This window comes from Teleopsis dalmanni, chromosome 1, assembly GCF_002237135.1.
Source record: "Teleopsis dalmanni isolate 2A chromosome 1, ASM223713v2, whole genome shotgun sequence".
In the NCBI taxonomy this organism is placed as follows: domain Eukaryota; kingdom Metazoa; phylum Arthropoda; class Insecta; order Diptera; family Diopsidae; genus Teleopsis; species Teleopsis dalmanni.
The window spans coordinates 86334833-86362407 of NC_051846.1; the positions used below are offsets into that span (position 1 = coordinate 86334833).

General features: G+C 28.9%; 1 protein-coding gene across 4 annotated transcripts; it reads left to right on the forward strand.

Moving 5' to 3' along the window:
• The first annotated feature begins 440 nt into the window (after positions 1-440).
• Positions 441-26846, forward strand: LOC119668733 (transmembrane protein 64). Of its 4 annotated transcripts, none has more exons than XM_038078338.1 (5): positions 441-708; positions 3764-4713; positions 16902-17025; positions 23915-24076; positions 26436-26846. In XM_038078338.1, exons 2-5 carry the CDS (start codon positions 3857-3859, stop codon positions 26550-26552), a joined length of 1260 nt encoding a protein of 419 aa, XP_037934266.1. In that variant the 5' UTR covers positions 441-708; positions 3764-3856; the 3' UTR covers positions 26553-26846. The 4 variants fall into 4 exon arrangements, with proteins under 4 accessions (XP_037934266.1, XP_037934267.1, XP_037934269.1 ...); XM_038078339.1 differs by having other exon boundaries at positions 441-648; XM_038078341.1 differs by having other exon boundaries at positions 441-566.
• The last annotated feature ends 729 nt before the right edge of the window (positions 26847-27575 follow it).

Genomic DNA, 27575 nt, shown 5'->3' on the forward strand with positions numbered 1-27575 from the left:
CCAATCCATTTTTCTTCAGTCACAATATTGTCAACCAAAACGGAATCTTAAAGTTAAATAAAGTTCTATTAAAATCTGCAATTTTCATTTATTTACTACGGCCGTGTGCGAGTTCGAGTAAATTGATAGTAAATTGAGGGAAATACTAAATTATATTGGTATGGCAACGAATGTTGGTATTTACCAGAATTTCGAGTAGGGTAAATTAGATAAAAATTAGGTAAATTAGGTGTTACCATTGTGAAAATTTTATAATATGATTAAATAAATAAATAAATTTGAAACGTTTTAATTAAAAATAATAAATGCAATAAATAAATATATAAATATTTACATAAATGCAGTGCAAAAAACCTCTAGGAAAATTTAATTTACTTAATCTCAATTTACTCGACGGCGTTCTACTAATCTACATTGCACATAATTGTTATGGAATACGATGGCAACCCTGATTCCATATGAGCTAACACAAATTGTTCGACTTTTTTTGCTTTCAATTCATTGCGAGTTTTGTTTTAAGTAAAATTGGTTGTATACGGAATGCACAAACAGTGAAAAAATTAAACGTAAACAAATTTATTTAATTTATAAATTTAATGTAGCACACGACAAAAGTTAATTTGAGTTGGAAATAAAAAGTGGAAAAAAGTAATTTCATTTGAATAATATTCGCATGCTTACATTTTCGGATGCACGTTAATGTCAAAGGTTGCTTTAGATTTTGAAACCTAAAATTAAATTAAACATGAAACCTTAAAAATATAAAATATAAAAAATATTCATTGCACTTTCATTTCAATATAAACTGACGAAGGAAATGTATAACAAGTTTCGTAATTGTTTAAACCGTGAAAAGCGTATAAAGCAACAATAACAATCTCAGCTTATTTTGTTGTTGTCTTAAAAGAAAGTGAAATTCGCTGCTGATTTTGTTTTAAGCGAAATGTGAGAAGAGCTAAAAGGAAACAATCAGAAACAATCGTTTAATAATAAAAAAAGAAAGCAAACCCAGCCAATATAAATAATTTATCGCCCACCGAATGTGGTTAACGCGTCTTCACCATTCCAAACAATTGGTGGTGGCAAAGATGCTGAACGGCTTCGAGTGCAACGCAAATAAAAATAAAAGTAAAAATATTAAATAAAATGAATTAATTTCAATAAAAATGTTAATTTGTATCTAATTTCATTGATAAGTAAGCGCTAAATGATTTTAAATTTGTGTGCTTTATCAAGTTATTGACAAAAACAACAAAAACATTAAATGATTTCTGGCTTCCTACGACAAATTAAGCTCGTGTCTCACGCCAAAATGCAAAAATTCAATTATTTGTGAAATATAAGAAGTGTGTGAACAATTTCACCTGTGTGTGTGTGTGCGTGAGTAGCTCGTGTGTGAGTTAACAAAATCATTAACATTGACGACACAAAGTAACGAAAAAGTGCTTCACTGACTTCATGTAAATTTTGCTTGAGGGAACGAGAAGCCTGTGTCGTTTCCAATGACGTGCTTATTGACTTGGATAAATAGTATTCGGCGTTTTTTAGTAAAAACTGAAAATATTTGTCAAAAATAATTTTATTATAACTAATCCAAATATTGCATTTTATGATAACATCTAGTGTCTATTTTTTTATGACTTTCTAACCGTATTATTTGCTGACAGTAGAGGTTGGAAACAATCGTTTGGTTTGCCATTCGCTCATAATAGGTAGTATCCCTTTAAACCCATCGAAAACACAGCATAACCTTTTTTATCGTCACACTCGGCTTTCTCAGTCGTTCCAAAGATCATATTTTTTTACCTAATTTTGTTTTTATATCACGCATTGACTGGATTACTGTTTATCACTTAATCAGATTAAACAATAACTGACCTCAGATATGCATACCTTCCGAGGAGCCTGTAACAATTCTGAGATTCAATAACACGGTGTTGGTAAGCCTGTCAGTTTTTATAAATAGTTTTAGGGATCTATCCTTTATGTGTTTTTGTGATCGAACCAATCTTGAGGTCCCTGAGTATGTCATTCTACTCGACCTGCTTTTCATCAATTGTAACCATACGCTCTTAAATCAATGGGTTCTTCAAATTTTCTGCACTCAACACCCAAATATCGTTATGTTTTTTGTAATTATCCTTGTATAAAAGGTTATTATTATTTTGTGTTCCGTCTTCCGATCATTGGTAATATTTTACCTCCTCATTTCATATGTTTTATACATAATTTTATCAACTTTTCAGTGATTGATTGTACAGAGCAAGTAGCATCCGCTACATCCAAATTTCGAAAACAAACAGAAAGACTGCGTTTTTTAGTATTCCTCTAGAATTAGGTACATTGTGACACACCTTCACTATAAACGATCAATGTTTTCCATATGCCTTTTGGCATATACCTATTATCGTAATAAAATTTAAACATTATAACTTATTGTCAACCCAAAAAAAAATTTCTTTTGAATTTCAAAATTTCCCAACTATTATCACCCCTTCTCTTCTCTATAGAAATTTTTTTTTTTTTTTTGTATGACTTAGAAATCTGAATCACTGATAAAATTATAAAATTTAATTTTTTTTAAATCTTTCATCTCAATTTAGTTAACAATAACTTTAAACTCAAATTACCCAACTTAATAAAATGTTCACCAATAATTAGATACCTAAACTGTCGGATATCAAACAGAAAAAAAATTGACGATGAACGTCCTAGTCAAGTAAATAGAGAAACCCTGAGTACCCCTCTCCCCAACTGAATATAATTTTTGAGATACATTTAGTCTTCGAAGTTATATTATTGAAAAATATATTGTCTAATTATTTGATACCATATGTATATATTAGGATCAATTGTCTTCAAATTTCTAGTTGTTGTATTTAACTAGGGAACATCTTAAATAATTAAATGACGAAGTTAAAGAAATCTGAATTGATTTTAATTTATCGCTAAAAAGAATAAGGCAGTTATAAATAAAAGAAATCCCAAAATGTTCAGTAGATACAAAGATAAAGCCTAAGCCATATGGAACCAATCCTTGTAAATGTGGTGTATAACGAAGAATTTGTTTACACCGGCATATCTTTGATTAATTATAACTTAACGTGACAAACGTTCGGCTAACAACTCTTATAAACACATTCGCTTAAGACTTTTGCTACAATTGTCAGCGTTTTCCAGCACCTTTACTCGATCTTTAATCAGGTGTTCATGTTTTTTATTCACCAAATTTCAGCGTTCAGCATCTTTGGTTATCATACGAACTCAACAAAACCACTTTTCAATGATCTATTTTTATATTATACCATATAAAACTGTAGAGTCTCCATATTGCTAATCAAAGCTTCATGTTTCAGAATAGGCTTTTGTTTCTAAAACTTTTCCCTTATCGACATTCGAAATTCTTCTTGATCCACCTTTGGAAATTCATCAACACTTGCGTATTGTGAATTTTTTTAAAGCAAAAATGCTTCAGATATATAAGAGATAATCTAGACTCAAAGATTTATATATTGCTAAGAAATAGAAAAATATATTTCAAAAATCATTAGAAACTTATTAGTGCATTAATCAAGCAGTCCTCATAAATAATATATATATGTATAAAATATATATACATATGTATAAAATATATATGTATAAAATATATATATGTATGAGGATATGTATATATATATGTTATATACAGAGTAAATTGAATTGTTTAAAAATAATAGACTTTATAATACTACATTATTGTCATTTCATACTCTATCTATTATAGCCGTAATCTAACCAAAAAAGGAACCAAATGTAATTTTAAGCAAATAAAAAGGACTAATATTGAAGTCTGCATATATATAAAAATTTAAAAAAAATGAGTTTATCCACGACACTTACTTTAAGTCCAGTTTCATCTACGGAAAATTTACAACAAACTCAATTTTACCAAACCCCCAGTAAAAATAGCGGTGTTTTTTATAATTTTACACGTGAGACAATTGATGAAAAAGATAATGATTTCTTATATAATCCCAGTACTCTCAACAATTCATATATGCTATTACCAACAGAGGATACACAACTGCTGGAAAAGGCTCCAAATCCAAACACAGTTTCAATATCATTGAGTAATAAAAGTGGCAACTACAGCAGCACATTAAAAACTAAATCTACGATAATTAAACAAGATAGCTCTAATGGACGCATCGCCACCAGCCTAACAGATAGTGATAGCGATAGTAGCATTGTATCGGGTAGAGTCTGTTGTCCAACATCAGTTGTGGATGCAGAAGAGGAACAAGAGGCGTTTCTAATAGATGGACCAAGTCCCTCAACTAACACACCCACTCGTCGCAGTTTAAGTAAAAAGCGAAATACGAGCTGTTACCGAATGAATGCGTTCCTCTGTCGTACTTGGTACTTAAATTATATCGTACCGCTCTCGATATTATTGGCACTTATGTTTGTTGCCTATTTAACACGCGACTATGCGAAACGGTTGCTTTATTGGATCGAAACTCAAAACCCGTGGGTGATATTCGCGTTATTTATAGTGTTATTTATTGTTGTAAGTTTTCCAATTGTCGTCGGTTATTTCGTTTTAATGATAACGGCGGGATATTTATTCGGATTTCTTAAGGGATTTCTAACTGTGATACTGGGTGCAAATTTGGGCATTGCAATTGCGCACTTAACCATTCGAAGTTTTAGGCATCGGATACCAATGCATAAGTAAGTATTAAAGAACTATATCAAGTACATGTATAAGTATATGTATATTTACTGTATAAAAAAACTAAATCTTAATTAAGTAATGCTATGCAAAATTAAAAAAAAAAATAATTACCTAATTATAATATTTAAAATAGTGTTCTCACAAGCTAATTAGTCTATTTTTTGTGATTGTTAAAAATTAAAAATAAAAAAAAACAACGAATTATTTGTACAATAATTTTTATTTAATCGATATTTTGACTTCAATCTATTATTTACTATAATAAAAAAGTGACCAATTAGTCTGTGAGAACACTATTTTAAAAATTGCTTGGTCATAAAATAATATGTTAAATATCTTATCTATAATATAGGAAAGTGGTTTATAATACATTTTGGACTTCTCGTTGTCATAATTAATGAGCAAATTAATCCAGCCATTAAGTAATCCGAAATCAATTTAATTTTACAACTACATATATTATTTGGTATAAAACAAAGCCAAAAATAGTTTCAATTTTTTAAATGTACATATATATGCCAATTTGAGAAAGATACTTCCTCTAAATATTCTGAAATAATAATAATAATAATAATAGTAAGATAAGCGAAACTACTCATACCAGACAAATAATGAAGAACATAAAGTGTAAAAAATGTATAACATTTACATTTATTTTTAATTAAGAAAATTAAATTAAAAAATAATTTTATTTAAAAAAAAGATTTCATTCGAACAAAATAGGCGTTTGTAGTTTGATATATGAGAAGGAACTGTCTTTCGGGAGTTAGTCCCCCCATATATTAATATAGTATGTTAAATATACTTGTCTTCGGGCACATAATAGAGACCCTTTTTGGTAAGCCGCTACCAGTGTTTTATATATGGCACAGAATAAATTACTGGCTACTCGGGGAGGTATGCAGATGTGAGGTCAGTTATTGCTTAGTCTGATGAGGTGATAAACAATAATCCAGTCAAGTCGTAGAGGGAGCTTATGAAGAAACCTCGCAGTTAATAAAGAGTTAAAGTGCACTGACTCAACTAGCCTCAACATAATAATTTAATATAATTTAAATATTACTTCAGCTCTAAGTAATTGTAAATAATTGTGATGACAATGATGATAAATAAAAATAACTTTTTTAAGGTTAATGTAGATCTATGGCGTAACTAAGAAGCTCTTCATGGAACAAAAATTACGTGTTTTGTATCGTAACTCCAAAAAAAAAGTGATAATTAAAAAAGTATCATATTGTATGAAGATTTGGTATGAAGCCCAATTCTTGAAACTTGTGTAATTGATGTTTAAAAAAGATTTTTAATAAATACGTGACTGTCTTGCTATTCTGTTTTTTGTGTAATTACATAAATAAAAACATGTGTTCAACACTTTAAATTATAATTTTACAATTAGTTTTACGCAAATTTCCTTCAACGCAAATTAATTTAAAAAATTTAACACATTCAATTTAAAAAATGGGACATATGTGCGAATTTTAGCGTTCTCCAAGTGAATGCGGGCAGTAGCGAATTCTTAATAATAGGTTAAAAGGTCTCGTTGGGATATATTTATATATTCAATATTAATTAGTTAAAGAATAACATAAATATGTACCATATATAATACATACATATATAACCTATTAAAGTGTGACATCTAGTGTAAACCTTCTTACAATTTAGGGGTCTTACTCTACTTGTAACTATTGAAAACTTTCAGTCTTTAGCTTGAATATATTTTCACACTAAACCATCTCTTTTGTTCGTTTTAAAGCTGCTTCAAAGATCTTATAAGCCCTACTGAATTATTTTTCTTTTCCTGCCGTCTATAGTACTTAAATAGTTGACATTTATAGACGTGTATCATTCATGGTCGCGTTTTGTATACTTCGTGTGCCAGTTGGTATTACTGAGTGCAATCAAATCATTTATCGTATAATTATTCAATCGAAAATGTGGATGTCTTTTAACGTGCATTCTATCACCGTATCTAATGCCTCTCTAGTCAAAGCTTTGAAATTCTATCAAATCCTTGACATGAACAAGCTAATAAGTTATTATTACCCGCTTAGTTATGTCAATGTCGCAATTGAGCTTATGAAGCATATCCTATTGCTATTTATCAACGCATACAAGACTACAAATCGTTCAATAATCCTACCGCGGATAACAGAGGGAAGTGTGTTCTTTATCCATACTCACCGCTACTCTTCCATCCATCCGTCCAATGTTTTGCATTATATGGTTGAAAAAACTTTCTAGGAGAATTGTAGAGCTCTTTAGTCGAGAGATTGTTTTAGATTGAAAGAGCTTGTACTGATACAACTGTCACCAAGTCCCATTGCTTAAAGAACTCAGAGTAGTATCTATTGAAAAAACTGATTTACGTTAAATTTGTGCGTGAGGTCATTTTTGGTATTTATGCTAGTTCCAGTTTCCGCACTCCACAACAAAGAAGGTATTATTTTCGTTTATCAAGAAAGGGCTTTATTGCTTATTGAGCTCTAACTAGCTACCTACCATCTATTGAGAAAAGAGTTTCTCCGTTGAATTTATTTATTTTATATATTTCACTTTAGGAAATGTTATTTTATTTACGAGGAGAATTTAAAATTAATATATTATTTCAAATGATTTTATGATATAGTTATAGTTATTATATAGGTATTCCTTTACATAATCAATTTAAGTTTACCGTAGCGCGTTTTTCATATAATCCGTGGCACTTACAATAGGTATTTAATGTAAGGAATGCAATAGTCTTAAATTTAAATAAGTTTGTTTTTAGTTATTTGTTACTCTCTGGATTGTTAGAAGTTCGATATGGTACTATTAACGATTTAGAATAAAGACTTCAAGTAGGACCGTACCACTCTTTGGTTACTTATTGTTTATGTATCTAATAAACTCTCTAGTAGTTGCTTTATGTCAAGGAATGAGTTTAGTGATATATTGATGTCACAGATTCCATAAAAATATGTTTGTAAATTTATTTGTTACCTCAAGTTATCGGATGGTTATACAATAAAAGAATTAAAAATTTTGTAAGCACAAAATGAATATACAATTATCTTAAGGTCTTATGTATTTAACCAGTATATCGCATCGAGATTCATTGCTTTCAGATTAGTTATTGCAATATTGTCAGAAAGCATTGAGCAGTCGTCAGGAACGTGATCGGAGTCTACTCTGTGTAGCCACATGAGCATTTTGAATTCCTCGTGAGATGCGTCAAGTACTTCAGCTGGTATAGATTATTAGTCCTATTATATAAGTTTATTATAAATAGTTGGAAGTAACTTGAGTTGTAGATGGGATATTACTTTGAATTTAACTGCGATGCTATATCTTACCTTAAACATTAAATATGTTAATTAAAATTTTTAACACTTAATTTATATATATATATATAAAATACTAAAACATGCTAAGTCAACCCGTACATAATCTAAATTTAATAATCTAAAAAATTTTAATGTATCATTCATATTTAAATGTTATAGGTTGTGAAATCTATTTATAACATATAATATAATTAAAAATTTACATGTACTCTTAATTACTAATATTAATTAGTCAGTTCCTTAGTGTACTGATATCGTGATTTTGCCGCATAAGTACTTGGGGGAGTTTTGACGTAATAAATAAATGCGTCAAAAAATCTTATCGCTCTGCGTCTATAGTATAGCACAGCTCTGTGTTTGTGCTCCACAGGTGTCTGGTTCGCTTAAGTTTAGTATATTTGTATGATGTGTTTTCGTTTTTCCCGCTGAAATTTATTTATTAAAAGCTTCATAAAGTGGAACACATCAGCCTTTATATAGTTCTTAATATTACATACCTTTCAATAACTTGATTTCCGAGTGAGTTACACGTAACCAATTAGTCATCGCCTACTAGCTTTACGATATTCTATGGATTGCGCTAATTTAATCTCGTTCGGTAATTTTACTTTAATTTTTTAACAAGTATTTCCCCTTTAAAATATTAAATAAAGTGCACTCATGGATGCTTTCTGGGTCAAGTGAGAATTTTTTATAATAAATTCCACATATTTATATATAGGTATATAAAAATATATTTTCTTATAATATAATAATTACTTAATCTATATTTACATGCTTAGTTGAGTGTGTTTCAGAATATGTGGTGACTTAATAAATTTTTTACTTTTTTATTGATAACAATAACAAACATTTTTCCACATTCGTACTTAATCTATATAATATAAGGGAATTATTCAGTGATAATTGATAAGACTATATTCAGTCCAAATCACACTTTGAGGTGAAGTTCAATGCTTTACTTTTCCGGTTTCACTACATTTTCTGTCATTTGTGTAGAAATTTCTTTAAGCCTTCCATTTCAAAATACGCAAATAAATTAATAATGTAAGACCTATAGACATATACCATATGGTTAAATTAATGTAATTACATACATACATACATACGTACTTATATACAAAGTATATGTATTTTTGTAGATAAGAAATAACGTATAACTGAAATTGTATTATTTTTGTATTAATTTATTTAATGCTAATAATCATAGTAAAATAGTAAGAATTCAAAGTTTGCATAACGTTTTATATACGTATATATACTAATGCCTCTTTATGTAACGAAATACATATATACATTATTTTACATTTTGTTTTCAAAATGCCTTGTAAACACAATGAAACAGTTTATTTTGCGTTGAAGATTGTTTTTGTTTATCAATGGAAAACAAAATGCATATGCACTAAATGTATTTATTCTAACAATAGTAACAATAGAATATATATCAACACCTGTACCTTGTTCTTGAATTATTTAGTATAATACTTTATATTAATGATATGTCACACCTCTCTGATAAATACACAACATTACAAAAATATTGAAAAGAACAAGGTCACAGATGTAATGTCAGAAGATGTTCTGGGGTGTATACAAGTAAGACCGATACATCGATACCATCACTATCGCATTAACAAATGACTTGTAGTCTAATCGGAAAAACTTTGAAATCTGTAGAACATTATGGTTTAAATTAAACAGAAATAAATGAAAAACCTTTTGAGCTTCAGCAAACTGTTAATACTGCAGTTCATGTATTTACTGGAGTATTAAATGAACTGTATGCCGGTGTGCCCTTTCAGACGTAGTGACGTTAATGTCTAAGAGATCGTTTCTTTATTAAACTGTTACAGATAATGAAAATGCACTAATCGGATCTCCTTAGTTTTAACTGGAAAACTAAAAAGTTAAACGAGTATAATACATAGAGATCACATTATTAATAAAATTAATTTCTCACCGGAAATTTTAAGAGTAAAAGATTAAGCCGACTTGAGAAGTTGATAGTTCTATCCGCATGTGCTCTGAAACGTAATCTAACCTAATCTAGTTAAATTGATACTAACTAATTATGGTTGTTCGAAACAAAAATAAAAAATAAAATTATTAATAACATCATTTAATAAAATTATATACTTTCTGATTGTTGCTACATATCCCGTCTATTTAAATGATTTAGGATTACAGATACTAAGTATATCACATACCCCACATTATTTTTTTTTGTAAAATTTTTGTCCTTTTGTGTTTTTGTCTATTTTATAGATTGTTTATTTTCAAATCTGTATTTGATTCTTTCTAGAATAGAATTTTTAAGCTTGTTATACATTTCTTTTAATGCCGATGTGCAGAGAAGAGCCTTTATTTACATCTTTATGGTATTTCCACATATAAAATTTTTTATATAGGTTATTAAAATATAGTATCTCATAATATTAGCTTACTGTTTGAAGCTTATATTTGTCCATGGTCTATTATAGAGTTATACTATAGAGTCTACTATAGAGTTTCATTTCATTACAAAAATATAAACCTCTGTCAATGGATTATCCTTTTATTGTATATCTGATTTTGTTGAGAACAACCGAGAGATTTCATTAGTCCTTGTATTTATCTTGAAATATAATACTTTTAATATGTAGTTTATCAAGGGCAATTTTTTAGGCCAATCATTCGTTATTGCTAAAATATGAAACTAGTACATCAAAATATATATTGAATATATGACGGAGCTATTTACTGCTCTTATCAAATAGAATTATAATTTCAAAACAAAAATAAAATGCCGTTTGGATATTCTTCTTATCAAAGTTTTAAGAAATTTGCAATTTAAAAAAAATGAAAGTAAATTGTTTATGTTTTTATAATAATAATTGATTGGGTGTCGTTCCCAGCCACAAATTACTCTTGAATTGATGCCAATAAAATGAAGTAGCTTACAATTTGTTTCCTTTTAATTATACAGTTGAGTAAATGCTTTTTTATGGATTCATAAATTTAAATTTATTAGTAGTAATTAAACAATTAAAATAAATTTTTCTATTTAAAACAAAGTTGGATTTGTATATAAAACGTTAATTTTAAAGCACTAGCCACGTGTTTTTATATATGGATGTAGCTTTTGCTACTCTAATCAAATTTTTTAATTAAATTGATTTTTAATCAGTTTTTAAAACGATGGGGTTAACGTCCATATATTGATTTTCATTTTAATGTGAATTTATTTTTAGCACGATTCGGATTTTTCGAGTACCGCAGGTTGACAACGAATTTTGGTATGCTTCAATGTTTTGGGCAAGTGTCTTTCATTACACTATACCTTCTGCTCAAAAAGTACTCGGATTTTGTAAATAAAACACACAAATTTATTATTTAGATTTTATTCCAAATATATTTTATCTCTTTCAAAATATGCTCCTTCTGAAGCGATCTACATATATTCCAACGCTTAACCCAATCTTCCATACACCTTTCGTAGGCCCGTGCAGGTATGGTTATTAGTTCCTTCATCGAATTCTCTTTTACCGATTCAAACGACTTAAAACGCTTACCACGAAGGAGCAATTTGAGTTTCGGGAACAGGAAAAAGTCTCACGGATCCAGATCTGGCAAATATGGTGCCTGAGCGATGACAGTAGTGCCGTGTTTCAACAAGAATTTTTCATAGTTAAAGTCGCTAAATGCCCTTGAGGTAGTTTCACATTAACAGCTGCTGTAAACAAACTAATTGACAGAAGGCGCTCAAATTTGCACCATACATATGTCAAGAAAGGGTGTACCAACATAACAAAAAAACTTTTTAAAAGAGGTCTATTACTTAAGGAGTAGTTAACAAACAACAAAATCCGGATACTTTTTGAGCAGAAGGTATGTTGTTATAGCTTAGTTCTTAAGATATCGGCTTTAAAGATGTAGGATTTGACATGAAAATGTGCAGCGAATCTATGCTAGTAAGCACTATTAATTTTTAATAATGTAATTAATAATATAATTAATTAATTAATATTATAAAATTATAATATTACAAAATTTAAATCTAATATCTCAAAAACATGCCTATATCGGCTTATAGGTATAGTATAGGTAGAGCTTCTTAAATTATTTTAAAATATTTTTAATAACACTTGATTTTGATGCCATATTTATATCACAAATAAATAACTCAAATATGTATCACAAATATCTTTGCTTTTATAAAATGGTAAGTGATTACAGCTAATTAAATTGATTATAATAATTTTTTTTAAATTATGGATAATCACAATAATTTTTTTAAATTAGTTTTTATGGGTATTATTAATATTGCTATTATTATAAATGCTATAACCTTTATAACTTTTTAATTTATTTTTTTATTTCACATTGTATCGATAGAGTCAGAATTAAGTACATGGTATGTCACAAACAATGCCCATAGTATTAAAATATTTTATAAGTACTTGACTCGAATTTTTCCACACACAATTACATTATCCTCAATAACTTGTAAAGGACCAGTATTTATTCGAAAAATCAAACAATTATATGGTTAATATATGGAATGCTACTTATAGACTTATAAATGACATCAAATTTCTTGTACTTCGTTTAAGAAATCTGTAACTGAGTACCAAATTCTAAAAAAGCCTCACAACTTGTTTCTTTAGTTTTTTAAATTTATATTTCCATAGCAGCTTATGTATTTAACTGTTTTTTTAAGAATTTGTGAATACTGGAAGTGACAGAAACATTACTTTCAAATATTTTTATTTAAATTTGGTAATTTTTGCTTATTATTTCGATTTGATACGTATCAATATAAAATGGTTGAATCCATGTTACTATATTCCTATAAACTATTCACATTATAAAAGACACAAAGTGATAGCCCATCTCTCAAAAAGACAAGACTCGTCTCATATATGCCCTAAAATGTGCCCATTGATCCACACTGCTCACGTATCCACGTATATTTCATAGTGTCTTCACCTTCATACATTACTATGCTGCACTTGTGGAAAGCTCATGTTGGAATGCATGGCTTCTGTAAATAGGGCTGAAACTTGTTCTAATGTGGCGTTCATCGATGCATTCGTGTGTTATGAACACTATATGATGGGGCCTAGACCGAAAAAAAAATAAATATTGTGAGTTCTGTTAATTTCGGTCAACAGTCTTGTTTACTGATTACCTCCTATCATATGGATAGGATCTAGTTTATAAATATAATGTTTTTCTATATCTTTGATTATAAGCTATTGCCATTTATATTTATTTGATCCTAAAGATATTCTTGTAAGTGAAAATATTTTCGGAAGTGAATGTATATCTGTATCAATGGTAAAAATTTTGGATCTAGTCCGTAAATATAATATTTTCCTATATTAAAAAGTTCTCTGAATGTAAACTATTGCCAAAAAGGTTCACTTTTTATACGTACGCATAATAAATGTGAGATATTGTAATATATAAGTTCACAACTTATCAAATCAAACTCATTACCTTGCATTGTGTGGAGTAAGTATCTTTAATATTAAACTAATTATCCTATTCATGACTAATTTATTGGGCATTATTAACACATCAGCGATGTAAGTATGTATAAATTAGTGAAGTATTGCGCTTAACAAGTCAGTAATTTGAGAACCTGTCATTAGTGGCATGCAATGTGCCGACGATGTTCTTGAAATGTTTGACTGCCTGTGAAATTGTTTCAACAACTATAACATAAAGGGCTTGGGGGCAGAGTCTTTGAATAATTATTTTTAAATCGTACTTAATAGGTGTTTCATATTAAATTCAAGTAGACACGTTCAAATATTTCCGTATAAAATAATATATATAAATAAAAAGGAATAATTGAATTAAATTTAGTTAAAAAGTTTAGAAAGTATTTTTATAAACTTAGGAAAAATGGAAATACTTCTCTTATATCACATATTTATTTAAAATTTCTATTAATATAATTTAAACATTAAATTATTAGAGAAATTAATTTTATTAAAAAAAAAAACTACTGAAAGTAAATTAGATTATCCGACAATAAATAGATTCTATTTTATTGCTGTTTTACTATTGTCAGATAACGAATCCAATCCAATCCAATATCTTTGAACCAAACAAATGATTTAAATCCTAAGCATTGGATTACTGTGAGGTTTATTAATCTTTCTTCAAATAAAATTGAAAAAAATTTCTAGTGAATTTTTTATTGTAATATAATAATATACATTTTACTAATAGTGTTTATTGAAATAATTATATAAAAGTGTACAGATCCCCCTTAACAATAATAATAATCAATGCTAAAAACTCGTTTGGTTCCGCTTATAAAAGAGAAAAAGCCACTAAAGGAATCAATTTTGATTGTCTCTTAGGTGTCATTTTAATCATAAAATAATGTCTTGGTATAAAGAAAAATGTATTGATTTTTAACTATAACCTAGTTGTTAGGTTAGGTGAAGTGGAGATGGGAACGAATCCTCCTTATTAGGTAAGAAAGTCAATTTGATTTGACAATTCCTTGTAATAATGGATAAAGGAATAGTTAAGTTAGAACCAGCCTGAAACATTTATAAAGGAGAGAGTCTGGTCAATGCTGGTGCTGGAGATGTCGCTAAGTGTGTTAAAGAAAGGTGTCCCAAACACAATAGGTGTTTTGATGTCCTTTCTTCGATTGCCGGTTGTCGATCTTGCGTTACAAGAGAAACTACAGGGTACGCCAAATTTAGCCTCATGCCGTTTTATGGTTCAGTGCTTTGTAAAGACAGATATTAACCTAGATACTTTTGATTTGCTTCTATGTGTCATGTCAGAGGTTCTACATTTGGATTAATTTGGCCATGTAGCCCTTTACCCGCCCGCTGAGGAAGTATGAACCCAATCGGTTATAACATGCCATGTAGTTCAGTTGCAGTGCAAATTCAGTAATAATAATAAATAAATAAGTTAATGATTTCATTAATTTTAAATTTTAAGAGTGATAGATATGAGGAAGTATGAGTCCACTCGCTACTTTCCTATTCCAAAAAATGATCATAAATTAACCTACAACCCCAGCTGGTAGGGGCAAGGATTTAAATAGAGGTATTCGTATGATCTGGTCGTAGTCCAGATCTTTATATACTTGAGAGTAGTAAATAATGCCTGAACTGGCAGGTTGTAAAAATAAGCAACAAAACTGTGAACAAATTTAAATAATTCTGAAACTTACCATAGTTCGTTTCTATTAATTTCTCTTAGAATTCAAAGACGCATTAACGGTACAGTGTATTATTTTATGGGATAAAGTGATCAAGTTTAAGATCCTTTTGTACCTTTTGTTTTAAATGGATTTCGGTATGACAAATAAATTATGTAGAGAAGAAAATTTAAGTAAAGACTAAGATTTATAGACTTTATTTAAAGAATAAATTTGTATAATTATGTTATTCACATATTATATTTTTTGAAATTGGTACTATGGAAAATATTGAGGTGATCTTAAAGTTTTATGCAAGAATGTATTTAAATCATTGTCATCACATAGGTATACAATACAGATCTATGGAACTATTGTTTAAGAATTCTTAAAATAAAAATATTTAAAAGTTAGCTATTTTGCAAATTTTAATACAAAATGCGTTAATGTGATGAATAGATTATCTATTCGTTATTATGCCACAGTGTAAAATTTTTAAAAGTTAAAAAAAAAATTAAGTTGGAAACATTTAACCTACCTACATAAGTGTATATTTTATATATTGTATAATTTTTTCACTGATGTCTTAATGAAACGAATTGCCACAATTTTCTGTTTTATTCTTAATTAATTTATTCTCATGATTTCTAGAGAATACAATTAATAAAGTAATATAGTAAAAGATAATACTACAGAAAATAAAGATAATACTATACTAAGTTAAATATAAAATTTTTCAAAATACATATGTAGTTCTCAAAATTCTGACGTAGGTACCAATCCACTTTTCCAATAAAAAGTTGTTTGATAACAAGTTCGTTATCTCTAGAAAAACATATCTCATAAATAAATATTTTCACATTAACATTGCCTAATTATTAAATAGTTGTTTTAAACATTGTGATGCTAATTTATTATAAAATCAGACTGTTTTAATCTGAAATGGGAAAGTCCATTTATAATTGGATTTTATTTTGAAGGGTTTTTTTTATTGCATTAGATTATATAGCAAATTTCTTGAATAGTTATACGCTACAATATATGTTGTATATATGTTATACTATGTAATGTTTTAGATTTGTGTATTAGGCAATCGAGTTTAGTTAAGTCAGCTATAGTTGTGGAAACAGCTTTTTCCACTTTGTTATATATCACTATATATCACTTAGTTTTTACGATATTGGGCTTTAAATTTGGAAATTTTTACATGAGACCATTAACAACAGGTAGACAAGTGAAGTTATTGTTCCCAGTTTTTTGTGTAATCAATGTTAAAATTGCAGATACTAGTTATTAGATGATGTGTGTAGCTTTTGTATGTATGATCACTAACAGTTGTATAGAAAATGTGCAATTTCAAACATCATTGTTTCGAGATGTAAACCGTAACGATATATAGTATATTGAAAAAAGCTGCTTAAAATAGTTCTGTCTGGTATAATCCGTTGGCATAAGGTAGTACCCGGTAGATGGATATCTCGGCGAATTTTGTATAATTTACTACGCAATCAAATTTATCCTTCATTTTAATTTATTTTTTAATTTGATTAATATAATACGTTTCTTTTTATAAAAAAATCATGCTATATAAATATTTTTTAAAAGTCTTATTTATTCTAAACAAATGTTTATATTTAATTGTGTATATATTGTGATTCTTTCATGACGTTTACATCTTCCATATTATTTTTATTTTCAGACTGATCAAAAACGAGACTGGCCGTGCAATACTGCGCGTTATATCTGGACCAAGAGCGTTCAAAGTTGTGTTATTTACGCGTCTTACGCCAATTCCATTCGGAATACAAAATGCGATATTTGGAGTAAGTCCAAGATAATTAAAAAAAAACATTAAAATTATATTCTTTAAATTGCTACAAAATTTTTTATACATTTTATTATAAATTCACTTTATTTCTGTAAGCAAATGCAGATCATTTATTCTGTACATTGTTTACTCGTCAAATGAAAATGAACAACAATTAACTTTAAATACTCGACTATGGCATGCCATGTAGTTCAGTTGCAGTGCAAATTCTGTAATAATAAATAAATAATAAGTTAATGAGTTCATTGATTTTAGATTGTCAAAGTAATAGATATGCTAACTTAATTTTTAAGGTTCTATTTATTTCAAATCGATTTTTTAATTCAACTAGTTGAGAACATCATTAAAACTAACAGTGGCCTGAATGACCTGGTCTATAGTGCGATTGGTAAAATTTTTTATATTTTTTAATTATTTTTAAACATTTAGTGGACTATCACATATAGAGTAATGTCAACACAAAATAAAAAGAGGGTTGAACTACATATAGACTTTATCAAAGCGAGTCGCATCTTACAGAGTCATAGATATTTAAAAAAAAACTGGTACCATAGTATAGAAAAGGAGAGATTTTACCGCATGTATACATACTACATACATATTCGCCCTACGAGTAAGAGGTTAGAATATTCCCGAGTTAGGCATGCCTGTCGTAAGAGGAGCCTAAAATCCCGGCACTATGCCGACACTGTTCAGGAGTGTACATGTAAGTAAGTGACCGCACCATATGCGACACTCGACCAGAGCTGCAAATCTGGTACTACGGGGGCCAGTGGCCTGCAGGTTGTGCTGACCAGTTGAGGTTGGACCCGTAGTGGCTGTGGTTAATACCCAAATTTACGTGGGTAGAATGATTGGTATTTGCTTATCATTCATTCGGCGTTGAGTACGTATTCATCGCCGGGTGCTGAGACCTAAAGATCAGCAGAGGTTTTGGTAGACCTCGTATCATACCAAGGTCAAAGTTAAGTCCTGAACACATAACTTCATTGGTACCGGCGAAAATTCTTTGGAATTTCCAATGAGCCGTTTATCGGCGTTTTATCTCGATACATGTGTTTGTAAAGCACCATAGTCTTAAGCTGTTAAGGCATACTACTACATACTACATACATATGTTGTATGAAGAAAAAACAGTTTTATTCGCGATTTAACTTACGAGTCAACTTAACCTCCGATTGAACATAACTATCTCCAATTACAGTTCTCCGCCTACTTCTACTCACATTCTACTCACAACCTAACCATAATTTTTATTGTTAGTGAAAAGTACGTTCCTAGTCAACTGAAGTTGAACTATATATAAACATAGCACAGTAGTGCTATGTCTATTTAGAGTTCAGAATTAAATTAATTCGAAAATTCTTGTAATTACATTTAGATAGATTATGCTTGAGAGAAAATGTAAAGCAGAATAGGTAATTCTAATTGGATTAATTACATATACATATAAATTATATACCTATATAATAATTTTAAATAAAAATAAATAAAAAAATGTAAACGAAATTCTGATTATTGTTTATAGTTTAAATTCTATATGTATTTTTATTTTTTGTTTATTATATTGTTTCACTAAAATTCCGATTTTTTATTCAATTCAATCAACTGCTCTAAATATTTGGCGATTTCTTTTTTTTAAATTTGAGGTGAAGAGCTACGTCATTGTCAACATTTTAAAAGAATTTACGCATTAAATGTATTTTTGCTGTTTTTAATTCTTCAAAAATAGATTTTTCTGTTTTTTATACATTGCGAATGTTGTCTGCTTTCTCAGTGCATTTGCACCGGATAATTAAGTTTAATTTAATTATATCATTTTCCAATTTTTTATTCGTCAAAAAAAAAATTAATTAAAATTCGTCGAATGATTGTTTTCGTCTACTCTAAAATTTTCAAAGAAATGCCAATAAAATATAAAAATATATAATAGACGATCTAAAACAGTATCATTTTTTAATATATTCTTGATTATATTAAAGGGTAAATAAGTTTTACTATTTACATATAAAATATTCAATAATTTTTGTATGTATGAAAGACCATTTTATGAATATAAATATATATATGTATATAATAATATTAATATAAAATATAAAAATATATAAATCAAACTTCTTATTTTAATAGAATCAACGATAGAATATAAAACTTATAAATATTTAATTCTGTATTAAAATAATCTACTACTTATAGACCTAATTTTATAAATTATATGCTTTATTAAAAGATTCATTAAAATTTAGTTAAACTGTTTCATAAGTACAGTAAGATCTATACTAGTACCGACTAATTTTTTGTGTTTTATACAAATAGTTCAAATCATATTACGAGTCTTTATATGTCTGCACTTAAATGGGTTAAAAAATTATGATCATTTAAAGTTTATTTTTTATATATTCCAAAATTTTAAATTGTGTATTTGATTGTTAATTGATTGATTAATTTGATTCATTGATTTTTGACATGTCATATCATGCGAACATATCTTGCTTTCTCTTTATCACACAACGTTATCGTGAAATCACCTTCTGAAGGGTATGTACGTTTTGATTGCCATCAAAGGCTGCCTTTAATAAGTACGACACTTTCCACCACTTTACTGTAGCCAAACGTCTTCCAGACTATATATCTGAGAGCTTATTGATACTGTGCTTATCTTTTATAATCCCGTTTAAAACATGTTTATTCTATTCTTTGATTTCTGCTATGCAAATGGAATTCCTTGGATAAACTTGATTGGTTCTATAATATTATTCTAGTTCTGATTATTCGATTCGCCAGCTTTAACTATAGCAAATATTAAAATTCTTTTTAATAATTCAGTTAACTTTATAAGACTTTGATCGATTGGGTGAACATCACTATTACATTCGATGAAAAGAAATACAGTTATCTATGGTTAGGACGTATCAGTTTTTAAAATGGTGGATACTGTCAAAGCACACAACTCCGAAATGCAAACGTGGGTTTGCTAAATAGTCGATTTAATAATCCCGATAAACTATCCAATAGTTTATGGTAAAATATGAAATGCGCATGAAATATTGGTACACTCGAAGAAAAAAATTGTCTATTGTGAAGCCCATAAAATTGTCAGAAGGAGACGAACTATACTATCTATTGTTTCCAAAATGGCTTGTTAGACCGTTTGATTTTACAATGATGTTAAATAGATTTGACAAATCTACTATAAAAAGTCTAAAAGACTTTTTTGAAAGTCTTGACAAGTCTGACAGACTGCCGAATAAAAGATTACCCATCAACTATATATAGGTTCCACATCCTCTTCGTCACGACAACTGTTACATAATCCACTTATTGGAATGTGTCACGTTGAAGAATTGCTGAAATACACAGTGCATTGTTAATGTCCCAGTAATCACACGTACTGCAATTTGTTAAAACCTATATCACAAATAATAAATATTGTTGATTTTATATAGTATTTTCATTCATATCAATTCATATTTGTATACATCACATTTTTCTGTATTTCATATGCTTACTTTGTTTTCCATATATATTATCCACCATTTTTTGGAATTCTCGGATAACACTAAAACCCAATTTCGCGGATATAATGGCATACTGTATGCAGTAATGTTTATGTGATAACTTTAACCGAAATAAAAAAAAAAGACAACTCTCAATGCAAACAACTCAACGTGTGATAAAATCAGATTCTTATATATAAGAATTCTAATTTCTAAGTGTTCTAATTTGTTAGCACCCACTGGGAATGAAAAGCTAAACTCATTCCAATTTTAGAACCTCCATAAAATTTAAATTGTATTATAAATTGATTTACTATATAAAAAAGATAGCTCTGCAGTTCTTAGCAGTTATACTCTTATGGATATTTATGCGCTCGTCAAAATCAATATTGTTGTTTTCGAGACAAATTATAGAATTGAGAGTAAGCGAAAAAACAAAATCTCGGTTCAAATTTCTTCATGAGAGACGAAGTAAGAGAAGATTTAAAAGAAGAAGGGTATTCTCTGGACAAGGCTATCTGTGCGTCGTCACGTAGTTAAAACAGTATTGTTCAGTAATAAATGTGAACATTTGTGTCTTTTAGGAACAAATCATTACAATTTCTGTGACACTGCGTACAACAGGCATTTTCGTCATAACCCAAAAGACCAAATTGTGAATAGTCCATAACTTTTTGCATAACATAGCCCTTAATATAACTCCGATCATAACTCTGTATATGGTTCGATTTCATGAAGCCCTGCTGTGACATGTCACTAATTGTGTAAATTAATTTCATCAAATCAATTAAATTTAAATTCATTTAAAATACAGTGGAATATTTTTAATAAAATTTTTTCTTTTCAATAATTTGTGTCTTTTACTTATATACATATATCAAATATTGTATATCTATATATAAATATTTAATACATAAAGTACACATAAACTTTGCTACTCAATATTCACATGCCTCGAACAGATATTAATGCAGTGCAAATTGATTGTTTCGCTTGTTAGCGTATTTAATTTAGAATATAATTTAATTCATATCGATAGGAGTAAGGGGAGTGTGTATTTGTATCGACGAAAAAAAACTAACTTAGCAACAGTTCCAATTTTTTGTTTGTTAAATTTATTTACTATTTACCTTCGTATTTATTGGGACAAGTGTTGAGCTATGAGCACAATTACTCTAAACGAGAAAATTAAGTAGCGAATTTTAGACTTGATATTCAAACTGGTTCCCCTGCTTGGGACCCAAGTCGAAATTTTGAATGTGACGAATTTTGCATTTAAAATTTTACGAAAGCTTGTAAAAAATGATATTCAATGGAGTGAGATTATATAAGTCAGTGGAGGGATGGTGTCTCTATTGAGAATTATAAATATGTTTCGATACGCAACGTTTGTCAGTGAATATGTAATTAAGAAACTTAAAATAAGTTGCTAAATTACACGTAAAATAATTTTTATTCATCAAATAAAATAATGCTAATTGCTGATAAACTCGTAAATAACATTTTATATACTTTTCTTACAAAAATAGCAATTTTAATGTATTATTCTTTAATTATTCTGCATATTTACATTTAAATTGTTTTTTTAATTCATTTTACAATTGATGATATTTGAAATTAAGTATTTAGTGTACGAGGTTCACTATTTATATTTTGAGCCTATTTATTGTTTCTCGAAGTATTTTGCTTTATGATCAATACACTTATACATGCGTTCGAACCATTTATCGAAGCAATTTTTCCAATCTTCTTCAGACACCTCCAAAACATGCTTTTTAAATGCAAGAACGGCTTCTTCCGCCGACAAAAACCGTTGTCCATGCAATTTATTCTTGACGTTCTTGACGCGAACAAGAAGTCATTGGGTGCAAAATCAGGACTGTACGACGGATAACCTATCAATTTGATTTGTTCAAATGTCGGTTATTAGACGAAATGTGTGAGCACTCGCGGTGTCTTAATGGAGAATAATCCGACGGCGCTTGTTTGTTTTCTGTATTTCACTGAAGACTTCCGGTAAACAAATGGTTGTATACCATTCGAAATTGATCGTTTTACGATCCTGTAATGGTATTCATTCAATATGAGTACCGACGCTACATTGTGGACTGCGCTTAGCTTAATTACACCTCATTCGACCTTACATGCAAGGGAGGCCCTACCAGTAGCAAGCTACCGCCAGCATCGGTCGAAGATTCTTCGTAACTACTGAGCCTCCTCACAACGTCAAAGTGGCAATCCCCGAGGAGTGGTATAGTTGCCACATAACCAGTTTTTTCGAAAAAACATTTGTTTCGAAACTCTTCGAGCGTGAACTACTTTTTTTGGATTTGGTTCATCTTGAGACATTCGGCTGCTGTTTACGTTCCGGCTCATATGCATATATTCATGATTCGTCACCTGTTACAATCTTATATACGTCTTATAAAACACCGTCATTCGCCCTTGTACTTCTTAAGCATTTGTATGCACCTATCATCACGAGAGAGAGAGCTTCTTTTTAAGATTTGGTCAAATTATGGGGGATTCAAAAAGAACAAACTTTTCTCACGGTTAAATGATCGTGCAATACTTATTATATGCTGGTGGAACTAATGCCTAGAGTTCCCACAATCTCACAGTATGTCGCATGAGGATCTTGCATTATGAGTATCGGTTTTTGCACAGCATCAATGTTTTCTCTGGCACAACAATTGATTTTGAACGACCTTCACGAATACGAATTTCGTCAGTAAGCGAACTGCGGCCACGATTAAAATCATTGTAACAGCGTTTCAGTGTTTCACAGTGGTAAAGGATGGAGCTTCATCGCCAAATGTGGAAGTAAGTTGTTCGATGCACGATGATATTTCACGTCGAAAGTCGTAATCAATCAACAATTCTGACTCACTCACTCTTACTCAATTTACAAATCATTGTAAATCACACAAATAAAGCTCTTTTGACAAAAAGTCTAAGGTAGATTAGGTTTAATAATGTCAAACTTTCATATGAAAACTTCAGATAACACCTGACAACAATCAGTATTGCCAAGGCCCGAAATATAAATACTGACCCTTGTATAAGTGCGAAAATCTTTTATGTCACTATTTTAAGTATATCCTTATAGTAATTCTATAAAGAGGTCTATAATAATATATATATTCTATATATACATACAACGAAAGCTGTGTGAAACGAACGTTTTCTTAAACGGTCATCTCTCCTGATTATGTCATTTTCTGGTTCCCAGTTTTTATATCATTTCACACATTTAAATGAATTTATAAAAATTTCACATTCTAGTTTTATTTATTTTATTATTGTTTTTCTTTTTCTTTTGTTTTTATATTTTTTTTTTTTGCTTTTATTGCCTTTTTACTTACTCGTTTTATTTAATTTCTGCAGGTCAGCTCAATTCAACCTCGCATCTACCATTCAGCGACGTTTCTGGGTCTACTACCGGCGCAGACAATAAACGTTTACTTGGGTTCAACGTTGAGGTCAATGCATGAAGTTCTGAACAATCACGGCACAGCGTTGACAGGCTACATAAGCTTTGGCATTGAGGTAAATTAAACTGAACAGAATTTTTATTCCTATATTCTTTCTTCCCTTTGAGCTGAAGTAAAAAATACATTACTGTGATATTTCAAAGTTTCACATTAAAGTGCAATCAATAAAAATATAGACTTTATCGCTTTGCGTGTGCAATTCAACTTTTGTTCAATTGATTTTTTGTCAATTTCATTTCTGTTTCAACTTTACATTTAATATTTATAATTTATACCTAAAATTGTGCAATGAATTTCGAAAAAAAATACGAATGTATATCTAGTACTTTTTATTCTAACCTGCAGGTTCCCAAACTTATTTAGCTTTCAATTTGTGACCAATTATTTTTTTTTTGTAAAAATATATAGTTATAGAAGTAAAAAATATTCTAATTTTTCTTTTATTAATTCTAGATTTTCTTTCACTATTTCTTTAACTATATCTTTAAAACATTTGTAGAACATTAATATAAATCTTGAATTTGTTGTAGGCTTAATTTTACCTCTTTTATTTGGGTCCACGATTCTGCTTGCAAGGTAGACAAATCTATGTCTTGTTGGGTTAAAAAGCACGCGCAAATTTTGCTTCTAATTTAACAGGGTCTAAGTTCTAACTTTAGTATCTGTAGTCTTAGAATATATGTAATCTTATATGCGAACTCATAAAGCTAAGTCACTAAGTCCCCAATTCCTTAAATCATTTACGTTGAGCATTTGGCAATAGTAGAACTCTGTATGGTTATATATAATTAAATAAAATGAAGTTCAGAACGTTGGAGGTGTTATTCAGAACGTTTATATAAGTTATTAAGATAACTTTGAGCTGTCAACATATAACGGAACAGCTCGCAGTAAGTTAGTCTTACTTACGTACTCTTACTTCTTAGTCGTATGGTTTTAGACCTCTTTGTCAAATGTTCTCTTCGTCCATTTCGTAATTATCACTATTCTTTCATTTTAAATAACATTATCCAGGCAATGCATCCTCATTTATGCTCTTGCTGAGATTATAAGTGAATAATTTAATATTACTTATTAAGTCAATTTGTATTTATTGGACTATTTGTTTTATTCGGCAAATTTGTTGTTAAAACCCAACTCTTTGTGGAGTCCTGTTATATCCGAAAAGTTTGCATACGTAGAAATTACACTGGTCCACATATAATAGTGGAATATAAATAAATACAATGAATGAATAAACGACACGTTGAATTTAGAATAATGCGGTTGGAAAACAGTATAGGATATATAACGGAATCAAACCCGTATTGTAACGATCAAAAGAAATCGGGTTAAATTTCGACAACTACATAAATTATAGGCTAGCAATATGAATAATATTTAGAAATAGATGGATTAATTTGTGATGAATAACTATTTTACATGCATCTTAACTCTTACAACAATGTTCGACCAAAACAGTTATTGCCTCCCTAAGCTTTTTTCTTTCTTACTGAGAAATAATGGACTATACTTAATAATAGGTTCTAAAAAAATTACATATTATTTATTACATAAATTGTCTAGTTCTCTTTATTATATGTGCTTTAGTTTTAATTTTTGTATTTTACGAGTATTATAGTATTGAATTGCTCACCAAATAAAAATGTATTTAAAATAAAAAAACATTGCACTTAACATTATTGTTTTATAAACGCTATACACTTTCTAGATACTATAAAAAAATTTTTGTCTTTACTTGAATTTAGAGTGTCTTAGTAGATCTCTATTATCTGCTTTCTATATATTTTTGATTTTTAGACTTGATGTCTATATCATTTGCCTATGGGATAGGCACTTCTGAACTATTCTGGAAAATATGTTTGGATAAAATTGGATATCCTGTTCAGATATGTTATCAAAATAATAAATTTTCCTTTAATTTGAAGTTAAATGGCTATATCTAGGGTAATGACTATTAGTCTTTAAACTAGAAAATTTTTAAACGAAAACACCTAAAAGCAGTGATCAAAGCAAAAATTGCATGTACTTTTTGCCACTACAAGAGGTGTATTGTTTTTGTCAATATCTCGGGAAGGATGCTATATGAACATATAGCGTAGTCAAAAAATTTGCTATGAATATTAAAGTCGTCCAGAATGCGTTGTCAAAACACATTGCCAGAAAAATCGGAACTTCCTCCCTAGATTTACCGAGACTAATAGTATTATGTTACTTACGATTTATTTATTGTATTATTTACATTTTATATTCCTTTCTTGTGCCCAATCCTCCAACATGCCGGTAACAAATCTTCAGTTTGTTTTAAGGAGCTGGAGGTTTGGGCACAAGAAATAAATACAAAATGTTATTTTTAAAATATAATTATTTTAATTAAATAAGCAAGTTATTTAATAGTTTTTATATTTTTATAGGTCATTTGCGGTGTGGCTCTTATGTTTTGGGTAGTGCAAAAAGCTCGCAAAGAATTATCCGAAACACTCCTATCGGATATAAGCACCGAAGGCAAACTTATCGATATACAAGTGTAACGACGAGGGAGTTGCGCTGCGAATAATTAACTCAATTAATTTATCTTAAATAAAATGAAATTTATATTAAGTATAATATCTTGTAAAAAATTTAAAATGAAACTTCCACTAAGCGATACCATTCAACAAACCAACATGTTATCCAAATGAAACTCAGAACACCTTAAATTAAATTATATTTATTGTATAAAGTGTTTTTAAATTTACTCTAAGTTAACATATTTTAAATATTGTTGTTTTATATATTTGAAGTAGTATTAATTATTTTATATTCTATATTGTTTTTATGGTTAATTTTTGGAGGAAATACTTTTCGTTAAAGAAAAGTTTTTTAAATTATTGTTACTGCATTTTTTAACATTTAAAATCATTTAATTTTAAAAAAGTGAATAAAAAAGTTGTATTAATTGTGTTAAAGTATTTTTAAATTTATATTTCACTTATTGTAAATTATAGGAAAATATTAAATTTGACTAATGGAATGCTGTGCCTAAAGTTTATTACTGCAGTTCCCTTTTTTTGTAAAATATAAATTATTTAGTTTTTAAAATGAACTTCTCACATTTACACATTATAAGCATATTAATATATTTTTGTATATAAATTATATACAACATTACTATTATAAATCTGTTTATTGACATAGTTTTATTCTAATACATACAATATACGATCTTATGATATATTAATGAAAATTAGCTCAATAAAATTTTATTTATTAAATATAATAACAAAAATATTTTTTGTACTTATCAGGAATGTAGTCCGTTACTTATAGCAAAATTATTATTGGTTTATGTAGAATTAAAAGACTGAGCACTCACACTTCTCCAACTACGTTTAGGTTTTCTGTAATATTGCTTGAATACTTCACTTAATGTATATAGAACAAAGTCAATGTTTTTCGTTGTGATACAAAGTGGTGGCTTGAAAATCATCGACTGTAATATCATCAAACAATAATAAAAAATTATATACGGAAAAAAATAAACAATCAATTTAAGGTTATAGAATACAGAGCTT